The sequence below is a fragment of the Mustela lutreola genome, chromosome 1, assembly GCF_030435805.1.
Source record: "Mustela lutreola isolate mMusLut2 chromosome 1, mMusLut2.pri, whole genome shotgun sequence".
In the NCBI taxonomy this organism is placed as follows: Eukaryota; Metazoa; Chordata; class Mammalia; order Carnivora; family Mustelidae; genus Mustela; species Mustela lutreola.
The window spans coordinates 139821868-139842222 of record NC_081290.1 but is presented as its reverse complement, the minus strand read 5'-3'; the positions used below and the strand labels follow the sequence as shown (position 1 = coordinate 139842222).

General features: G+C 35.8%; 1 protein-coding gene across 6 annotated transcripts in view; it reads left to right on the top strand.

The window, feature by feature from the left end:
• NEK1 (NIMA related kinase 1) overlaps window positions 1–20355 on the top strand; it is a 220781-nt gene that overhangs the window by 14535 nt on the left and 185891 nt on the right. For all 6 annotated transcript variants that reach the window (XM_059175038.1, XM_059175054.1, XM_059175046.1 and 3 more), the window contains 4 exons: window positions 3441–3538; window positions 16434–16517; window positions 19933–20000; window positions 20113–20199. In XM_059175038.1, the coding sequence (XP_059031021.1) occupies window positions 3441–3538; window positions 16434–16517; window positions 19933–20000; window positions 20113–20199 (337 nt within the window). The remainder of the gene's footprint in view (window positions 1–3440; window positions 3539–16433; window positions 16518–19932; window positions 20001–20112; window positions 20200–20355) is intronic.

Below are 20355 nucleotides of genomic sequence, written 5' to 3'. Positions count from 1 at the left end.
ATTTGATTGCTTTCTATTACTCCTGGTTGCTGATCCATTCCTCTACTTTCTTTAGTCTGCTATTTATTACATCTAGTGTATTTTTATTTTTATTTTTTCCAAAGATAGATGTATGTATGTATGTATATTTGTATGTATTTACGTGTGAGCATGAGTTGGGAAGGGCAGAGGGAGGGAATCTTCAAGCAGACTCCCCACTGAGCACAGAGCCTGACATGGGGCTCAATCTCACCATCCATGAGATCATGACCTCAGCTGAAACCAAGCGCTGGAGGCTCAGATGACTGATCCACCATATCTACTATAATTTTCTTTTCTTTTTTTTTTTAAAGATTTTATTTATTTGACAGAGAGAAATCACAAGTAGACGGAGAGGCAGGCAGAGAGAGAGAGAGGGAAGCGGGCTCCCCGCTGAGCAGAGAGCCCGATGTGGGACTCGATCCCAGGACCCTGAGATCATGACCTGAGCCGAAGGCAGCGGCTTAACCCACTGAGCCACCCAGGCGCCCCTCTACTATAATTTTCAATTTAAGTTACTGATTTCTTTATCTCTGATTCATTCTTTTTTATTTCTATCTCTGTATTAAGAGTCTCACTGAGGTCCTTCACTCTTTTCTCAAGTCCAGTGAATATTTTTACGATCATTACTTTAAATTCTCTGTCAGGCATATTATTTATCTCTGTTTGTTTGGGTCTCTTATAATATGGCAGTTTTTGTCCTATTTAATACACTTGGGATGTATTCCTCTGTCTTCATATTTTCTAACACTCCGTGTCTGTTTCTGTAACGTTAGGAAATTCTTCCTACATTTTGGCTCTTGAAAGTAGTGGCCTTATGAAGAAGAGATCCTATAGTGCCATGCAGTGCAATGACCTCTCTTCATCAGAACCTGGCGTTTCAGGGTGTCTCCTGTGTGTGATACGTATACGGCACTGTTGTGGCTGAGCTGCGGTTGTTTTTAATTAGCTTGTCTGCACTGGTTCACTTTACCTGTTGTAGGCATTGTTTGGTCCCTGTGTTGTTGGTAGGCTGGTCTGGGGTTGCCTTGGGTTTGAGTTGAGTTAGAACAGGAATTAACTAGAGGTGCAGTAGCATGAAAATGCAATGCACTCGAAAATGCAATGCACTTTCCCGTTTGTTTTTCCCCTCAGAAACTTTCATTGGCGGGTGGGGCCTGCATTCAGGCCAGGCGTCTGCCTCCAGCCCATGCTTGGGGCACAGTTGGTCTGGTGTGTGGTTATCTTTCCCTGTCTCTCAGACCTGAGTCACTTTGGAGGGCTGATAGCCCCTGTTGGGGCTGATTTCAGCCTGCCAGGCTTGTGGCACTGTTTTGGATAGGCTCTGGCCAGGGGCATATTGAAAGGGTCAGGTCTGTAGGAAAATGTGGGTACAGGGTGTAGGGTGTTAGCAAAGTTTGTGTGGGTCTGCTGTTGGAGGAAACGTGGAAGAAGGACCTGGCTGGAGGGACTGTACCTGCAGGATGTGATGTTAGCAAGCTAGGTGGAGAGTGTTGGCACTGCACTAGTTCTCGAAGGTGTCCATGTATCTAGGCTGGGGGATGGGGGAGTTTTATGGAGCCTACCAGTTCTTCTGCTCCTGTAGAAGTCTCCCTACATCCCTGCCCCTCCTGCACATGCAGATTAGTAAATTACTCCCCCTCCCTTATATCCCGGGCATTTTTCTTAGTGCTGCATCTCTGCTGGGCCATTTGTTGTGTTGTCTCTAAGAGTGGGGACAGTTTCCTGTTGCTCTTTCACTTTCCTAAAGCTGAGCATGCTGATTTTTAATGTTCTAGATGTTAAGCCCTGCTGATTATAAGAACTCATGAAATTATGCCCCACATAATGGTTTTTACAGCCAAATGTGGGCATTCATCTTCTCTCGCAGGTTCCCTGTGCCTGGGGTGCCTGCAGTACCTGGGGTGCCTGGGCTTAGTGTCTGTTTCCTTCTTCTCTCCACACCATGGGTGTCTCTCCCTTCTTTCCTCCTGAAGACAATCCCATGGACCTGTTTAGCTCCTGACCACATCTCTACCCTTCCTATGCTCTTCCATCTGGCCTCTTCCCTACATTTAGCTGTGGAGAGTCCCAGTCTTCCAGTCGTTTTCTGGTTTATTTACATTGATGTGATTGTTATATGATTTTATCCATGAGAGGAGGTGAGGCCAGGATCCTCTTACTCCACCATCTTCCGTAGAAGTGCCCACAAATTATACAGAATCTTAATTAGTCAGTCATATAGATTCCCAGTCCATGGCACATTAGGAGCAGTTTATAAAAAAGGAGGTATAAGAACTATGGGTAACAGAAACACTACACAGGGTGCAGGGTACAAGTACTGATGGAATTAGGCTAGAAGCACAGAGAAGTAAGGGAAGTGAAAACTGTTCTTTGAGTTGGAGTAGTCTCACTGGTAAGTAGTGGTTTAGTAATGTTAGAAGTTATATCAGCTACTCCCTAATTTGTGCAGAATAAGCATAGTGTTAATCTAAGAATAAAGGTGGAGGGAGGGATGAGAAGGGTTCTTCTAGTCCTGTCTACCCAGGGGAAGAGTGATAGAAACCTTTCTTTCTGTGGACTGAGACATAAAGGGAAATAAAGTATTGCCCTATTTTCATGTTGCTCACAGATTATATCTAATTTTTAAAAATAGAAGTAAAATCAAATAAAGCTCCAGCAGTTGTACATTCTTATTCACCGTTGAATCCCTAGAGTTCATTGCAATATCTGTTATTTGTTTAGTAAGTAATTGATTAAGTGGATGAAACAAAGCTGAAAAGTAATGGTAAATTGAAAACCAAATTATAACCCATCTTTGATAAATTGGTAGAAAAACATTTTTTATAGATGATGTTTAAGGAAATCTATTAAATGAAACCAAGTATATTTATCTGCATTTTGTCTGTATTCCAGAGATGTTTAGATCATTGTGGATATGCTATTCAATAAGATGCTGTATTCTTAGTAGAAAATCATTGATGATAGAGCTTCTTGTTAAACCAGGTTATCATACAATCTGTATAAGCAGTATACCTTAATTTTGTAGTCTAATTCTTTTGAAGGTGGTTCTGTTTTTAGTGGAACATAATTAATCACTATGTTTTAGTAAACCCTTAAGTACCTTTAATTTAGCTGTGCTTTTGACTTACATTATCATATGGTTTCACTTGTGGAGTATAAATAACATGGAGGACATTGGGAGAAGGAGAAGAGATGGGAGTTGGGGCAAATTGGAGTGGGGGACGAACCATGAGAGACTGTGGACTCTGAGAAACTAAGGGTTTTGGAGGGGAGATGGGTAAGGGTTGGGTGAGCCTGGTGGTGGGTATTGAGGAGGACATGGAGCACTGGGTGTGATGCATAAAGAATGAATCTTAGAACACACACAAAAAACTTAAAAAGATTTAAAAAAAATGAAATGTCTTGTTTATATTTTGTAGAAAATGGCTCTCTCTACATAGTGATGGATTACTGTGAAGGGGGCGATCTGTTTAAACGAATTAATGCTCAGAAAGGCATTTTGTTTCAAGAGGATCAGGTGAGTTAGCATGTAGGAGATTGATTCTTAATCCTTATTATTCAGAAGCAATTCAAAATTTATATATGTGTTTACTTGTAACTATAAAATTCTTAATTTAATTACTAGGACAGTTTGATATCATATTCTAATACCTCAGTCATATTCCTGTTCTAATTAGCTCCTACCTTAGTCATTTCTCTGTCTCACTTCCTGTCTATAGTAATATTATAATATTTAAATGTATGTTATATCCTTTGTGTATGAATAAACACTTATATTTATGTATATAACCTAATTATTCATTATAACTAGTTAAGTATTCTGTATTCTGTCTGGCTTTCTGCTAATAGACCACATTTTCCTAAAATGTGGCTTTCCTAGGTAATTCCAGCTCTGGAAGCCTTGCATTGACAACTGCATTAAATCTAATCTCTGTTTTGACCTCAAGGATCTTTAAAATATGACCTTATCCTACTGAGGCAGTCTTATTTTTTTTCCTAGTATTACTTAATGTGTACCCCTTTTCATTTATTTAACAAATATTTATTGAGCATTCATTTTGTTAGGCACTATTTGTGTTGGGAACACATGCTCATATATCTCATTCTTCTTCCTGTGTAGTTATTCTATTATTTCTTTTATTTTAGTAACGCTTCCCTGCCAACTCTCTTACTAATATTCTACCTTTTTTTCTTTTTTCTTTTTTTACAGCTCAGCTCAAGTCCCAGCCTTTTCTTTGATTTTCCTTAACCACTCTAATCTTCTGTGATCTTTTCCTTCTCTAAATTTCTATTGCATTTCTCATTATCACCCATTCTTAACTTGTGTGTTTTTACATAAGGAAATGGGGGAAACATTGTACTAAGAGTGTTGTATTTGTTTCTCTTAAATTTTATAATCCCCCATGAATTAGTGTAGTTTTCTTTATTTAATAAGTAAGAAGTCTAACAGAGGTTAAGTAGCTTGGCCCAAATCATATAGTCAGTGTTTGAACCTACTTCTGTCTAACTCCAAAATCTATTTAATATTTGTTTACAAACTTAAATTGTACAATTATTAAAAGGTTCAGAAATGGAAATAATTCTTTGCCTACTGTTCTGTCTCTGAAGATTACCACTGTTTTTAGTTTGGTACATTCTTCTAGGCTTTCTTCTTCATACTTGTACATGGAAATATATACATCAAGGCACACATATTCAGAAAGGGGATATTATACATAGTGTACTCTGTCTTACTTTTGTCACTTAAAAATTATCTTGATTATCCCAACCTATAAATAGAACAAACTGATGGTTATGAGGGGGGAGCGAGAAGGAGGGGTAGGGCAAAATGGGTGTAGATGCATGAGGGATACAGGCTTCCATTTTAGGATGAATATGTCATCGAAATAAAAGGCACAGCATAAGGAATATAGTCTGTGATATTGTAACAGCAGTGTACGGAGACATATGGTAGCTACAAGTGTGAACATAGCATAATGTACAAACTTGCTAAATCACTATGTTGTACATCTGAAACTAATGTAACACTGTGTATCAGCTATTCTCAAAATAATTTAGAAAGTAACGAAAATGTTATTTATAATATGGAAAAAAATGCAGCTTTCATTTAAAAAATTATCTTGATTATTGTTACATGTTCCTCTGTGTAGATCAGTTTTATTAGTTTTAATAGCTACATTATATCCCTTTGTAGCAAGGCCTGTGCTTTTTTATTTGTTCATATTCTATTTTCATTTCATTCCCATCCATAGGCTGCTATTTTAATCTTTAATTAATATCTACGTATTTTTCCAAAATGGCTGTCACTGTCTTGTTTTTTTTTTTTTTTTTTTTTAAGATTTTATTTATTTATTTGACAGAGAGAGATCACAAGTAGGCAGAGAGGCAGGCAGAGAGAGAGAGGAGGAAACAGGCTCCCTGCTGAGCAGAGAGCCTGATGTAGGAATCGATCCCAGGCTGAGATCATGACCTGAGCTGAAGGCAGCGGCTTAACCCACTGAGCCACCCAAGCGCCCCACTGTCTTGTATTTTTAAATGCGCAACTGTTGTTTTACATCTTACTCAGTTTTATTTCTCCCCTTAGTACAGTTTCTGATCATTTGTTTTGCTTTCTGTGCATTTGTTGCTTCTGCTGTATAATGCTCCATTGATATTCATCCAAGTCTACACTTAATTTACTGCATCATGCACCCTTAATGTATGCTGAATAATTTCACATTATAATTGTTTCCCCAACAAGGTTGTAATTTACTGTGGAGCAGAGATTACAATTTTCACTGATGTCCTCTTTGGATACTTAGGAAAGCTGTGTCCATAAATTAATTGGCACAACTAATCATTTGATAATACTGTGTTGATGGAGACTTTTAGCTTCTTGCCAGTAACTTGATAATATGGTAAGGTTCTGAAATCTTGAGTTCTATTTTAGTTAAGTACTATTAAATAGGGTAATGTCATACTTTTCACTTTACTTATCCTGTTTCCACAACTAAGCCTACTAGACAGAGCACAGAACTTCAGAACTTGTGTTTGAATCATTTTTCTGCTTTTCAACTTGGTAATAGTTATGTTACCAAATGACTTTTAACTATTTTGAGACTATTTTCTCATTCTTTAATAGGGATGCTCATACCACATAGCCAACTTCACTATTGTGGTGAAGTCAAATAATCTATGCTAGTGTACAGAGTGCTGTTTTTTATTAGAATTTTATCTAATACCTTCCATTGCTTGTGCTTACATTTATTCTTTGTGTTTTAGTGGACTTTAAAAAAATGCTTACTATTAGATTTCATAACATTCTCTGTAAAGTACATTGATAGTCTGTGCATTTGGTTCTGCAGTTGGATAAATGTTTTTGGTACATAATGATGTATATGTATGAATATATATGTATCTTGTGGGTTTTTTTGTTAAGATTTTATTTATTTGACAGAAAGTGAGTGAGAGAGAGGAAATAGAAGGAGCTCAGGGGGAGCAGCAGAGGGAGAGGAAGAAGCAGACTTCCCGCTGAGCAGGGAGCCCGATGTGGGGCTTGATCCCAGGACTCCAGGATCATGACCTGAGCCAAAGGCAGAAACTTAACCAATTGAGCCACCCAGGTGCCCCTATATGTATCTTGTTATCCTAGAAATTAGTATGGAGATCTATTCTATTCTATATATTTTTGTCCATCTCTGAGATTATTCCATAATAAACAATGAGAATTTGGCAAGTCTTTCTTTTAAGTTAATAATATTTTTTCTACCCTTCAGAAAGATGATTTGTTAACACAGATAACATTATTTATTTTAGCTTTTTTTTTTTTTTAACTTTATTTTTTCAGTGTTCCAAGATTCATTGTTTATGTATCACACCCAGTGCTCCATGCAATATGTGCTCTCCTTAATACCCACCACCAGGCTCACTCAACCCTTACCCACCTCCCTTCCAAAACCCTCAGTTTGTTTCTCAGAGTCCACAGTCTCTCATGGTTCATCTCCCCCTCCGATTTCCCCCAACTCCCTTTTCCTCTCCTCCTCCCAATATCCTCCATGTTATTCCTTATGCTCCACAAGTAAGTGAAACCATATGATAATTGACTCTGCTTGACTTATTTCACTCAGCATAATCTCCTCCAGTCCCGTCCATGTTGATACCAAAGTTGGGTATTCATCCTTTCTTTCTTTCTTTTTATTTTATTATTTTACTATTTTTAATTTTTTTTTATTTTTTAGGTATTCATCCTTTCTGATGGAGGCATAATATTCCATTGTGTATATGGACCATATCTTCTTTATCCATTTGTCTGTTGAAGGGCATCTTGGCTCTTTCTACAGTTTGACAGTTGTGGCCATTGCTGCTATGAACATTGGGGTACAGATGGCCCTTCTTTTTACTACATCTGTATCTTTGTGGTAAATACCCAGTAGTGCAATTGCAGGGTCATGGGGTAGCACTATTTTAATTTCTTTTTCCTTTTTTTCTTTTTAATTTTTTAAGGAATCTCCACACTGTTTTCCAAAGTGGCTGCACCAACTTGCATTCCTACCTACAGTGTAAGAGGGTTCCCCTTTTCTCCACATCCTCTCCAGCACTTATTGTTTCCTTTCTTATTAATTTTGGCCATTCTAACTGGTATACAGTGGTATCTCATTGTGGTTTTATTTTAATCTCCCTGATGGCTAATGATGATGAACATTTTTTTCATGTGTCTGTTAGCCATTTGTATGTTTTCTTTGGAGAAGTGTCTGTTCATGTCTTATGCCCATTGTTTGATGTGATTATCTGTTGTTTGAGTGTTGAGTTTGAGGAGTTCTTTATAGATCTTGGATATCAGCCATTTGTCTGTAATGTCAATTGCGAATAACTTCTCCCGTTCTGTAGGTTGCCTCTTTGTTTTGTTGACTGTTTCCTTTGTATTTTAGCTTATTTGAAATGGGAATTATTTAAAGAGAAACATCCTACTACTACTACATCCTACTTCTTTCCAGCACAAAAATGTGAAGGCCAGAGGCTATTTTTTGTTTTAGACTGCCAGGTAGCATGAGTCTGAGATGGGTTTTGTCCATTTCTAGAATAGAAGTGGGAAGAGCAAGACCTCTGAAACAAGATGATTCTCCAACTACTCAAGTTGTTCTCTTCAGTGATACTTCCTTGTTTGCATCTTTGTTGGACAAAGCTCTATAGTTGGAAGTTAGGAAATTAAGTTATAGTTAGGAAGCAACTTAAAATCTGTGCCTTTTAATCAGTAGTAAGCAATGAAATGAACTAAATAATCCTTGGATGGCCTTTGCCCACATAAATATTTAAACGATTTCCCACTATTTTTACCTTATTTCTAAGTTCTGGATACATTTCCTGGTAGTCTACTTTCTTTTGATCATATATAATTTCCAAATGTATACTCTTCCCAAAGGAAAAAGTATGGGTTTTCCCTAATATTTAGGTTCAGTGGGAGTATTAATGAAGCATATAAGTACCTTGAGTTTTTTCTGATAATCTAGAGACCTGCAGTATCGGGCTCTCCTAAGGCTGCAAAATTGATTTCTGTCCAGATGTTTTCATAAGACCTTGAATTAGATTTTTTAAAAATATACAAATTATTGTTTTCTTTTTTGTCCTAAGGCCAATACATTCTCCAGCGGATTTCACCTGTGGTACCTATAGATTTGGGTGATTTTCTTTATTCCTGAAGGTTTCCAGTTCATCCATGGTTTTTGGCTATTAGGAAATGACTTTGCCAAGACCTTCTAAGTTAGGTACTAGGGCAGTGTGATAAAGGAATTGGTTCCATATATATTTATTAGTGTGGGCTTGTCATAACTGAATGAAAATAATTTTTAATTAAGGTATGGCTTTGTTGCATAATTGATTAGTTATTATTGGGAAAAAGTATAATTTTTTTTTTACTTTAAAAAAAAATCTTTTTTCTTTTTGATTTATTTTACTTATTTGAGAGTGGGAGAGAGTGTGTGTACACATGCATATACGTGTGTTGGGGGAGGGTCAAAGGGAGAGGAAGTGAGCCTGGTGGGGGGCTCGAAATCATGACCCCATAAATTGACTGTGCCACCCGGGTGCCCCAAGGAGTATAGATTTTTATTGAACTGATGAAAATTACAATATTGTCCTGAAAAGTAAAACTGTTTCTGATTTCTGAGTGGGTCAGTGAGAATCAGATAATCAAATAATATGTGATAATTCAATTTACAAAAGCATAATCTGCTGAGTTGAAGGCTAGAGATGGTTCTTAAGAACAAAAATAGACTTCATGTGTTTATTAAATATAAAATAAATATAAGATATAAAATAGGACATTAAGACAAATACCTATTAGGTATTGGGGCACCTTGGCTTAGGTCACTGGGACTGAGTCCTACAACAGGTTCCCTGCTCAAAAGGGAGTCTGTTTCTCCTTCTGCCTCTCTGCCCCCCTCCTTTCTCTCTCTCAAGTAAATAAATAAAATTTTTAAAAAAGAATAATACCAATCATATTCCAAATAAGTACCCATAATTTAATTTCCTTTAATTCAGTTGATTCAGTTCTAGTAATTCTTTATTTTTATTTTTATTTTTTTAAAGATTTTATTTATTTGACAGAGAGAGATCACAAGTAGAGAGAGAGAGGAAGGAGCAGGCTCCCTGCCTAGCAGAGAGCCCGATGCGGGACTTGATCCCAGGACCCTGAGATCATGACCTGAGCCAAAGGCAGAGGCCCATCCCACTGAGCCACCCAGGCAGCCCTCAGTTCTAGTAATTCTTAACTGTCCGGGTGTTGAGGCACTTTTTTTCATCATGTATGTCAGCTTGTGGACTATAAAAAAGTCTAGAAATCTTGACTCAGTCCATTGAAGCCTGTACTTAAGAGTCTATTTTTTGAAGTATCAGTAGTTCAGTGTTCTTAGTACGGTCCTTTCCACGAGCCTCTGGTCAGTAGAAGCAAAAGCCTGTTTGATAATGAGGCAAAGTCTGTGGTTAATTTCTTATAGTAATAATAAAATAGAAGTTTTCTGTGGGACATTTGATAAAGGTGAATATTTTGCTTAAGGGTAAATATAGGTAGCAAAACCATTGACGTATGTCTAAAACCTTCCCATAAAGCATGCATTTTCTGCAATATTTATATTAATAGTAATTTCCTACATAAACTTAACCTGAGAGGCTGAACTTTTTTGTTGATTAGCCAAGTCTTACCATGCTAGTCTTAACAGTTTTGAGCTAATTAATATATTAATATATTTTCTATTAATACTGTATATACCTTAAAAATAATATTTGGTTACCTGTTTAATCAAAGTGACAAAATATTTTAAAATAAATATAGTTGGAGAGGAATCTGGGAAGGTGGTAGAATAGGAAGCAGGACTCTCTCTCCTACCAACACAATTACAGAATTGTGGTAGAATCTACCCGATGAAACTATTTTGTATCTCTGGAGTCTATTGCAAGCGTATAATTTCTAAGTGAAAGCCTGAATAATAAATTGTGGTTATTTTCAGTCAATTTCAGCTCTTAGCTAGGTAACGGTGGCTCCTACCCATTCCCTACCTCCCAGGACCCAGGCAATCAGCCCTGCAGGCTTTCCAGAAGGAATTTGAATGCACCTTGTGGGAACCAGGGTGGGCAAAAAGGTCCATGTCCTCCAAATGTCAGGGATCTGTGTTCTGAATGTTGTCATTTTTTATCTTGGAGGTACAAACAAGGATGTGGGCAGCCATTGTTGTTGTACCTTCCCCCATTGTTGTAAGACCCACCCTTCTTGCTGATGTGATTTCCAGGGGATTTAAAGGGCCACTGCCCTCTTTATTCCCCTTCTTTTCTCTTTTTCTCTTTGTGGAGACAGACATTAAAAACGAAGGTATTTGAAAGCAGCCACATACACAAGTGAAATTAGAAAGTCACCATGTATACCCGGAGAAAGATGAAGGCTTGGAAAAGACCTGAAAATTTAAGTTTGCCTTTAAGCCTCAAGCTGAACCTTGGCATGGAGACACCATACAATAATTAGCAAAAATAAGACAAGAAGCCCTGGGGATCAAGAAGAATCTGATTTCTAGCATCACCACATTATTAGATTCAAGTGTCTGCTTTTCAACAAAAATCACAAGGCATATGAAGAAACAGGAAAGTATGGCCCATTGAAAGGGAAATAATCAGCAGAAACTGTCTGAAAAGGACCTGATGGTGGATCTACTAGACAAAGACTTTAAAGCAACTTTCAGCTGCTCAAAGTACTAAAGTACTAAATGGAGAAAATCAAGAAAACAATGTATAAACACATTGAAAATATCAATAAAGATTTAAAAAACCAAAACAATTCTGGAGCTGAAAATACAATAACTGAAATGAAAAATCATTAGAGTGATTTAGAAACAGATTTGAATGGGAAGGAGAAAGAGTGAACTTGAATCTTGGACAATGGAAATTATTGGGTCTGAGGAACAGAAAAAAAAAAAAAAAAAGATTGAAGAAACATGAACAGAGCTTAAGGGACCTGTGGGACATCATCAAGTTGACCAACTTATGCTTTGTAGGAGTCCCAGAAAAAACATAGAGAAAGGGACAGAGCAAATATTTGAAGAACTAATAGCTGAAAACTCCCTGAATTTGATGAAAGACATGAATGTAAACATCCAAGAAGCTCAGCAAACTCCCAAATAGGATGAACTGAATGAGATCTGTGCCAGACACATTAGATTCAAACTGTTGAAGGTCAAAGACAAAGAATCTTAAAAGCAGCATAATAAAGTGAGTCATCACATGTGAGAGGACCCTCACCAAAATTTTCAGGAGATTTCTCACTAGAACCTTTGGAGGCCAGAAAGCACTGGGCTGATATTTTCAAGTGCTAAAAGAAAAAACTGTGAATCGAGAATCCTGTATTTGGCAATATCACCCTTCAAAAATGAGGGGCATTCTCAGGTAAACAAAAGCTGAGGTTATTTGTGACTTCTAGACCTGCACTGAAGAAAATGTTAATAGGGAGCCTTACAGATGGAAGTAAAAGAACAATAGACAGGGACTTGAAGTCATATGTAGAAATGAAGATCTCAGTAAAGGTAAATATATGGGTAATTACAAAAGCTGATAATGTAATAATGATTTCTAGTGCCCATTTTTGTTTTCTACAGATTTAAAGACAAACACATTTTAAAAAATACAATTATTAGTCTAAAACCTGGTATTACTGTAATTGGTTTATAATTCCACATTTTGTTTTTTTTATAAAATTTAAGAAAGCAATGCACTTTTAAACATCACCAGTTTATGTTTTTGGACACATGAACAAAATTATAATTGTATGAAGATGTAATTCTCTTACATTGGCAACTGAAAGGAGTAGGACAGAGAGATGTTAAGGAGTAGAGATTTTGTATGTTACTGAAGTTAAGCTCGTACAAATCCAGATTAGAGTATTGTGACCTTAGGATGTTAAATATAATCCCCAATGGTGACTACAAAGAAAATAGATATAGAATATGTACGTAGGGAATGAGAGATGAATTTAAATGTTTCACTATAGAAACCTAAGCACAAAAGAAAACTAATGTAAATGAGGGACAGAATAGCTATGAGGCATATAAAAGACCAATAACAAAATGATAGAAGTACCTCCTTATCAGTCAGCCTTAAAAAGGAAAGAAATTTAGAAATACACTATAACATGGATAAACCTGCATTATGCTAAGTCAAATAACCCAGGTACAAAAAAATGAGTACCATATGATTCCACTTTATGAGGCACTTAGAGTACCCAAAATTGTAGAGCCAGAAGGTAGAATAGTGTTTTCTGGGGACTAGGGGGAGAAAGGAATGGGTTATTATTTATTATTAAGGTTATTATTTAATGGTTATAGAGTTTCATCTTTGCAAGATGAAAAGAGTTCTGGAGTTGGATGGGTGGTGATGGTTGTACCACGGTATGAATGTACCTAATACCACTGAAGTATATACTCAAAAATGGTTAAGATGATGGATTTTGTATTATTTGTGTTTTACTACAATTTAAAAAATTTGGGGTTCAGTCATCAAGCATCTGCCTTTGGCTCAGGTCATGATCCCAGGGTCCTGGGATTGAGCCTCACCTCAGGCTCCCTGCTCAGCAGGGAGTCTGCTTCTCCCTCTCCCATTCCCCCTGCTTATGTTCCCTCTCTCGTTGTGTCTTTCTCAGTCAAATAAATAAATAAAATTTTTTTAAAAATTTAAAAATTGAAAACAAGATACATAAAGGCAGTGCAATTATAAGGATCCTTAGCTTTTTCATAGATGAGGAACATTTGTTCAAAAAAAAAAAATCAAATGATAAAGTCAGCACAAATCAGAGAAGATTATTCTGGTAGGCTTGGAATATCTGCTTTCTGGGCACATTATGCAGAAAGGTAAAGAGTAAGTTCTTATTCTAAAATCAATTTACTGTTCTAATAGAAAGCCATGTTTTACTTTTCTGTTAATATATTTAGCACTGTAAGTTTTTCAAACTTTTTTTAGTAAAAAATTTGTCAGAACTTAGCATACTTTAGTAAAATTTTAATATCTCATTACACAAAGAAACTTGAGTTTTGAATTAGAGAAGGTGGTATGTAGTATTGTTTTAGTGATCTAACATAATCTATAGTAGTAAAAATAATGCTATATACATAAAATTGTAATTCAGACAAGTTTATGGTCATTATATAGTGACCATATATAGTGTTTGATTGGCTGGATTACATTTTGTAACAAGAATTTGAAAGCCTTGGGGGCGCCTGGGTGGCTCAGTGGGTTGGGCCACTGCCTTCGGCTCGGGTCGTGATCTCGGGGTCCTGGGATCGAGACCCGCATTGGGCTCTCTGCTCAGCGGGGAGCCTGCTTCCCTCTCTCTCTCTCTGCCTGCCTCTCCGTCTACTTGTGATTTCTCTCTGTCAAATAAATAAATAAAATCTTAAAAAAAAAAAAAAAGAATTTGAAAGCCTTTTGAGCAAAAAGTGCCATTATCCTAGCAGTATTTTACAAATATTAATATGAATTAATATGTACAAGGAAGTAAAAAGGGGAGCTTAGAAGCACATTACAATTTGAGGGCCTTTCCTCTTATTCAACCTCAACTGTAAGTAATCAAACCCTAAAAAGAGTCTTGACTGGATAGACATAGGTAATGGAAATGTTGCCTTTATACTGATATGTGTCCTTCTCAGCTTTGTGTATACCTCCCCATCAAAATTTAGCTGTGGAATCATCTCTTTGTCCAGTTTTATTTTATCACCTCTAGGCTGAATTGGCTGTCCTTCTTTGTGCTTCTTTATTACTACTTTGGGTTTACTCCCCTCCCTCAGTAGTCTTTGATAGGGGCCAACAAACAAGGGCCAACCTCGTACCACTGTCTGTTTGTAAGCAAAGTTTTATTAAAACCACAGTTTTGTTTGTTTGCATATAGTAATCTATAGCTGCTTTTATCCTACAGTGGCAAAGTTGAGTTGAAACAGAGACAATATGGCCTGCAAAGCCCGAAAGATTTACTTTCTGGCCCTTTACAGAATAAATTTGGTCTGTGAGCTCTTTTATTACCTTTTTGCCAGTTCCTACAGCTGTTGGCATATCATTGGTGCTGAATACATTTTTGTCAAATTATAAAGGAATATAGGTATGGGAAATATGGTAGTGAAAAACCCTATCTGTAAAAGAGACATGCATGGTTTCTAAAATGTGTTCTAGTTGTACAGGTAGACCATATAAAAATAAGACTCCACTGAGCTTATTTCTTTTATCTTTTGGTACTTTTTCCTAAGCCTTGTTGAACTAATTGCCCTCTTAATGTATGTATCACTGTTATAAAACTTGAGCATTTTATTATAGATATATTTATTTATAAATATATTTCAACCACCATGTGAACTCAAAGTCAGAACAGTATTTCAATTCTCTGCTTATAGTGCCTGATGTGAATATAGAAAGAAACTTAAAAATTGTGTAGCCCTCAGTAAGTATATATACATATATTTGCACTGGGAGATTAGTTTGTTTTTAAAGAAAATTAATTAAAAGTTATTTTTTAAATGGATTATTCTTTTTAAAAAATACTGCAAAGAGTAAAAATTAGTTTGTTGCTTTCATTTTATCTAATGAAAGTCCTCTGAGGTGTAAACACTGTTAATTGGTAGCTATTTTTCTGTGCTTCCTTTATTTCTTCTTTCATTCTTAGAAACACCATACCTCATATATAATTATATGGAGCTTAGGTATGTAAAATACACAAAGATTTCTTTTAAAAATGCTAGGAGTATGCTATGCATACCCATTCTAGAACTTTCTTTTTTTCACTTAACAGTATACATGGAAGTACTTAATTATTTTCTGTGGCTTCTTGGTATTTCTAGTACAGTGATGTCACAGTGTATTTAACTAGGCCTCTTCATATGTTTATACATGTTTTGCTCTGCTGAACATTGCTGGGATGAATATCCTTTAACACATCCTTTTTGTATTTGTGATGTTGTATCTGTAAGACAAATTTGAAATTCCAGTTGCTCTTTCAAATGGTATATGAATTTAAAATTTTTACATACTTTGCCAAATGACTATGATTAACTTTTTCACAAACAAGGTATGCAAAGACTTACTTCCTCACATTCTGGCCAATCTTGTGTATTATTTTATTTTTCTCAAGTTACTATTGTTCTAGTTATTGTTTTATTTATTTTAATTATTTTCTTAAATAATTAATTATGCTTGATTATGTATTCTGCCATGCAGATGTTTTAAATTTTATATATGCAACATTGTCAGTCTTTTTTCTTGTGATTTAGAGGTTTTGTGAAGGATTAAAAGTCCTTCAATAAAAGATTATAGGAAATTAACCTGTGTTTTCTTTGATTGTTTTATAGTCTAATTTTTTCCTGTTTAAAAATGCCATTTACTTAGAATTCTTTTGGTGTTAGGAATGGGGTAGAAATTAAATTCTTTTACTTTCAAGTAGCCAGTTTCAGAGAGTGTTTATATATGGTGAGTGTGGAAAGAGATGAATAATCAGTGATGACTTCCAAATTTTGAGCCTGATTTTTTTCCTTTATGACTTTTATTTATGTAGAAAAAATATGTATTTAAAAATAAAGTGATTCACCATCACAGTATCATAAAATATAAAGTATTTCTACTTTTCAGTCTTCTCTGGAAATTTCTGTTTTCTGATTTCTAAGCGATGCTCAGTAGCAGTCTCTTACATTTGAAAGTTAGTGCATACCCTGCACATAATGTGTCAGTTGGCTTGATTATCTCCTTAATGTTAAAAACATTAATTATAGTGAAATTTAAAAATTATAACCTAAATTTGTTTTTTAAGGACTTAGTTCTGCTCAACCCCAAATATTCTATGAGTGCTTTCATTGTTAAGGAAAGACTACTTACTATACAATATAAATTTTAGAAGAAATGACAAATTTGATTTCCCCCCCTAGATTTTGGACTGGTTTGTGCAGATATGTTTGGCCTTGAAACATGTACATGATCGAAAAATTCTTCATCGAGACATAAAGTCCCAGGTATGTTTATTCTGTCACTAATAACTTCTACATGGATATGAACATTGAGTCAGCTTTGTTTTGTGGCTAAAATTTTTGAACCCAAATCATTCTGCATCAGATTATCTGTTCTCTCTTTCCCCTTCATTATAATTCTAGAAATCCTCTTTATATGTATCATGTGTTAGATCTTCTGCCTTTTTCCTATATCCTCCTCTTTGTGGATTTACTCTCATAATGATGGAAAAAAACAGAAAATAGATATGTGGAAGGTCTATATCTGGTTGTATTGTATGTCTGAAGATGACCTTATTCACCTCTCTAGCTTTAATGATAATTTGAATATAAACTTCTAGGTGAGAAATTTGTTTTCCTACAGAATTTTGAAGTTATTATTTATTTGTTTTTTGGCTTCTAGTGTTGCTGTTTAGGAATTTAAAGCCAATGATTTCTTTCTTTCTTTCTTTCTTTCTTTCTTTTTTTTTTTTTTTTAAAGATTTTATTTATTTGAGAGAAAGCTAGCAGGGTGGGGGGTCAGGGGGATGGCAGAGGGAGAGAGAGAGGGAGAAGCAGACTCCCTGCTGAGCAGGCAGCCTGATGTGGGTCTTGATCCCAGGCCCCTGAGATCATGACCTGAGCCAAAGGCAAGCGCTTAACTGCCCCTGTTGGAGCTTCTTAATCTAACCCTTCCAAGTACCTTATTTGTTCTTTCACGTTTTATCTCTGTCTCTGAGTTGCATCCTAGGTGAATTTTTCAACCTACTTTCCAGTTAACTAAGTGCTTTTTAAATTTGTGTAAACTGATACTTATCTACTTACTTTAAAAAAAAAAAACTTTTTTTCTCTCCAGGATTTTTAAATGGTTTTTCATATACATTTGTTCTTACTCTAATGGCTTTTTTTTTTTTTTTTAAGATTTTATTTATTTGAGAGAGAGTGGGAGGGAGAGGGAGAGAGAATCTGAAGCAGACTGCACATTTAGCACAGAGCCTGACTCGGGGCTCGATCTCATGACTGAGAGATCATGACCTGAGCCAAAACCAAGAGTCAGACACTAAACAGTATCTGACTGAACGACTGAGCATCCAGGTGCCCCACTGTGATTGGTTTTTGTTTCATAATGTCTTGTTCTTCTTAAGTAGACTTCCTTTATCTCTTTGCAATTTTCTTTTTAAAAAAATTTTTTTAAGATTTTATTTTATTTTATTTATTTATTTTTTTTTTTTTTTAAGATTTTTTTTATTTATTCATTTGACAGAGAGAGATCACAAGTAGGCAGAGAGGCAGGCAGAGAGAGAGAGAGGAGGAAGCAGACTCCCTGCCGAGCAGAGAGCCCGATGCGGGACTCGATCCCAGGACCCTGAGATCACGACCTGAGCCGAAGGCAGCGGCCCAACCCACTGAGCCACCCAGGCGCCCTAAGATTTTATTTTTAACTAATCTCTACACCCAGTGTGGGGCTCTCTACACCCACTATGAGACCAGGAATCCCATGGTCTGTTGATGGAACTAGCCAGGTGCCTCTCTATCTGCAATTTCCTAAACATTTACTTTAAAGTTATGGTTGGATTGTTTCACAAAATCAATTCTGTCTAGAGTGAGTTCTTGTGCTGATTATTTTATTAGCTTTTTTTTTTTTTTTTTTGCATCAGGTTTCTTCATGCGTATTGGACTTTATTTTTTGGCCACTCTTTGTGAGAAATGTTTTGTCCCCACAGCTCACTCATCTTTGCGTACAGGTTTCTTTCGTGGATGCCCCACTAGGGCTCACTCACTCCCAGACCTGGTAGCACAGAGGGGATTTGTTTCCTGGTGTCAAGGCTATGTATCTGTCTTACCTTCTTACTCCTGCAGCTTCTTATATAGCCTGGTAGCCTCAGGGTGAGTAGTAAGAAGAGGAGAAACTGTGATGGGAGCTTTATACCCCATCCTTCCAGTTCCCCACCTCTCTGCTACCTAATTCCATTTCATTCCATTTTACTCTGTCCCTCTCATCCCCATTTTGTGTCATCTTGGACTGTGAACATGTGTCAATTTAAGTCTCGTGAATGATATGGAGTTTAATTAATGTTCCACAAACTCTTGCCTTTACTGTTTGGTAGAACACTGGAGTTAAGTATTTATGTATGCAAATTAACTGGCTAGTTTTTTATTGCAAATTTTATTGGAACACTTTTCCAATTTTGGAAAATTTTAAGGTTAATTTGTTACATTTAGGGTAATTAGAATTTTTAGGCAGGCTTTTTTTTTTTAATGGAGGGGAAGGTCTGAGTTTATTTTTTTAAAGCTATGTTGAGATATATGTCAGATATGATGACATTCACCCACTGAAAATTTACAGTTCAATGATTTTTCGTATATTCAGAGTTGTGAAACCATCACCACTCTCTAATTCTAGAACATTTTTTTTTAATCATTCCAAAAAGAAATCTTGTACTGTTACCAATCACTCTCCATTTCCTCTCTACCTAGACTCTGGAAACAACTAATCTAGTTTCTTTCTCAATGGATTTGCCTATTCTGGACATTTTATGTAAATGGAATCATATAATATGTGACTTTGTATATTTTAAATAGTGTATCTTTTGTTGCTAATGAATTGTAAGAGTTCTTTTTTTCTGGATACAAATTCCTTGTCAGATACATAATTTGCAAGTATTTTCTCCAGTTCTGTGGGTTGTCTATTCACTTTTTTTAAAAAAATTAATCATTTTTAAATTTTTATTTTAATTCAGTTAATTTAACATGTAATATGTTACTGGTTTCAGAGGTTGAGGTCAGTGATTCATCAATCTTATTTAATACCAGTGCTCATTATATCACATACCCTCCTTAATGTCCATCACCTAGTTATCGCATGTCTGTTCACTTTTGATGGTCTTCTTTGAACAGAAGTTTTTATTTTTGAGAAGTCCACTTTATATTTTCTTTTTTTGCTGGTATTTTTCGTGTCACATTTAAGAAACCATTGCCCAGCCCAATGACATGAAAATATATTCATATGTATTCCTCTAGGAGTTTTGTAGTTTTAGTTCTTATATTTAAGAATCCATTTTGAATTAGTTTTTGTCTATGTTATGAGATAGGGATCTATATTCATTCTTTTATATGTGGATATCCAGCTATTCTTACATTTTTTAAAACTAGATTCATTTTTTTTTAAGATTTTTATTTATTTATTTGACAGAGAGAGACAGAGAGAGGGAACATAAGTAGGGGGAGTGGGTGAGGGACAAGCAGGCTCCCTGCTCAGCAGGGAGCGCGTTGCGGGGCTCAATCTCAGGACCCTGGGACCATGATTTGAGCTGAAGGCAGAAGCTTAATGACTAAGCCACCCAGGCACCCCTAACTAGATTCATTTATATGAAAAGAGTTGTCAGCTCAGAACTGGATGTAACAGTATTTCTGATTTTTTTTTTTTACATCTTTTTCACAGAATATATTTTTAACCAAAGATGGGACAATACAACTCGGAGATTTTGGAATTGCTCGAGTACTTAATAGGTAACATCGATTTTAAACTTTGTTTTGACATAATGTCCATGGTTATATGTATGTGATAATTTTTAATATCCTTTAGTATCTTAAGTTTTTCTAATAATTCTTTTTGTTCTAGTACTGTGGAGCTGGCTCGAACTTGTATAGGGACCCCCTACTACTTGTCACCTGAAATTTGTGAAAACAAACCTTACAACAATAAAAGGTATTTAAAATGATGTTCATTACATATATTCCCTTTAAATCTTTCTGTTACATTTTATTTACTAACCTTCAGAATAGTATTCTAAAATCATTAATATGCATATAAATATATATATAGATATAGATAGATATGTATGTATGTATATACACCTATTCT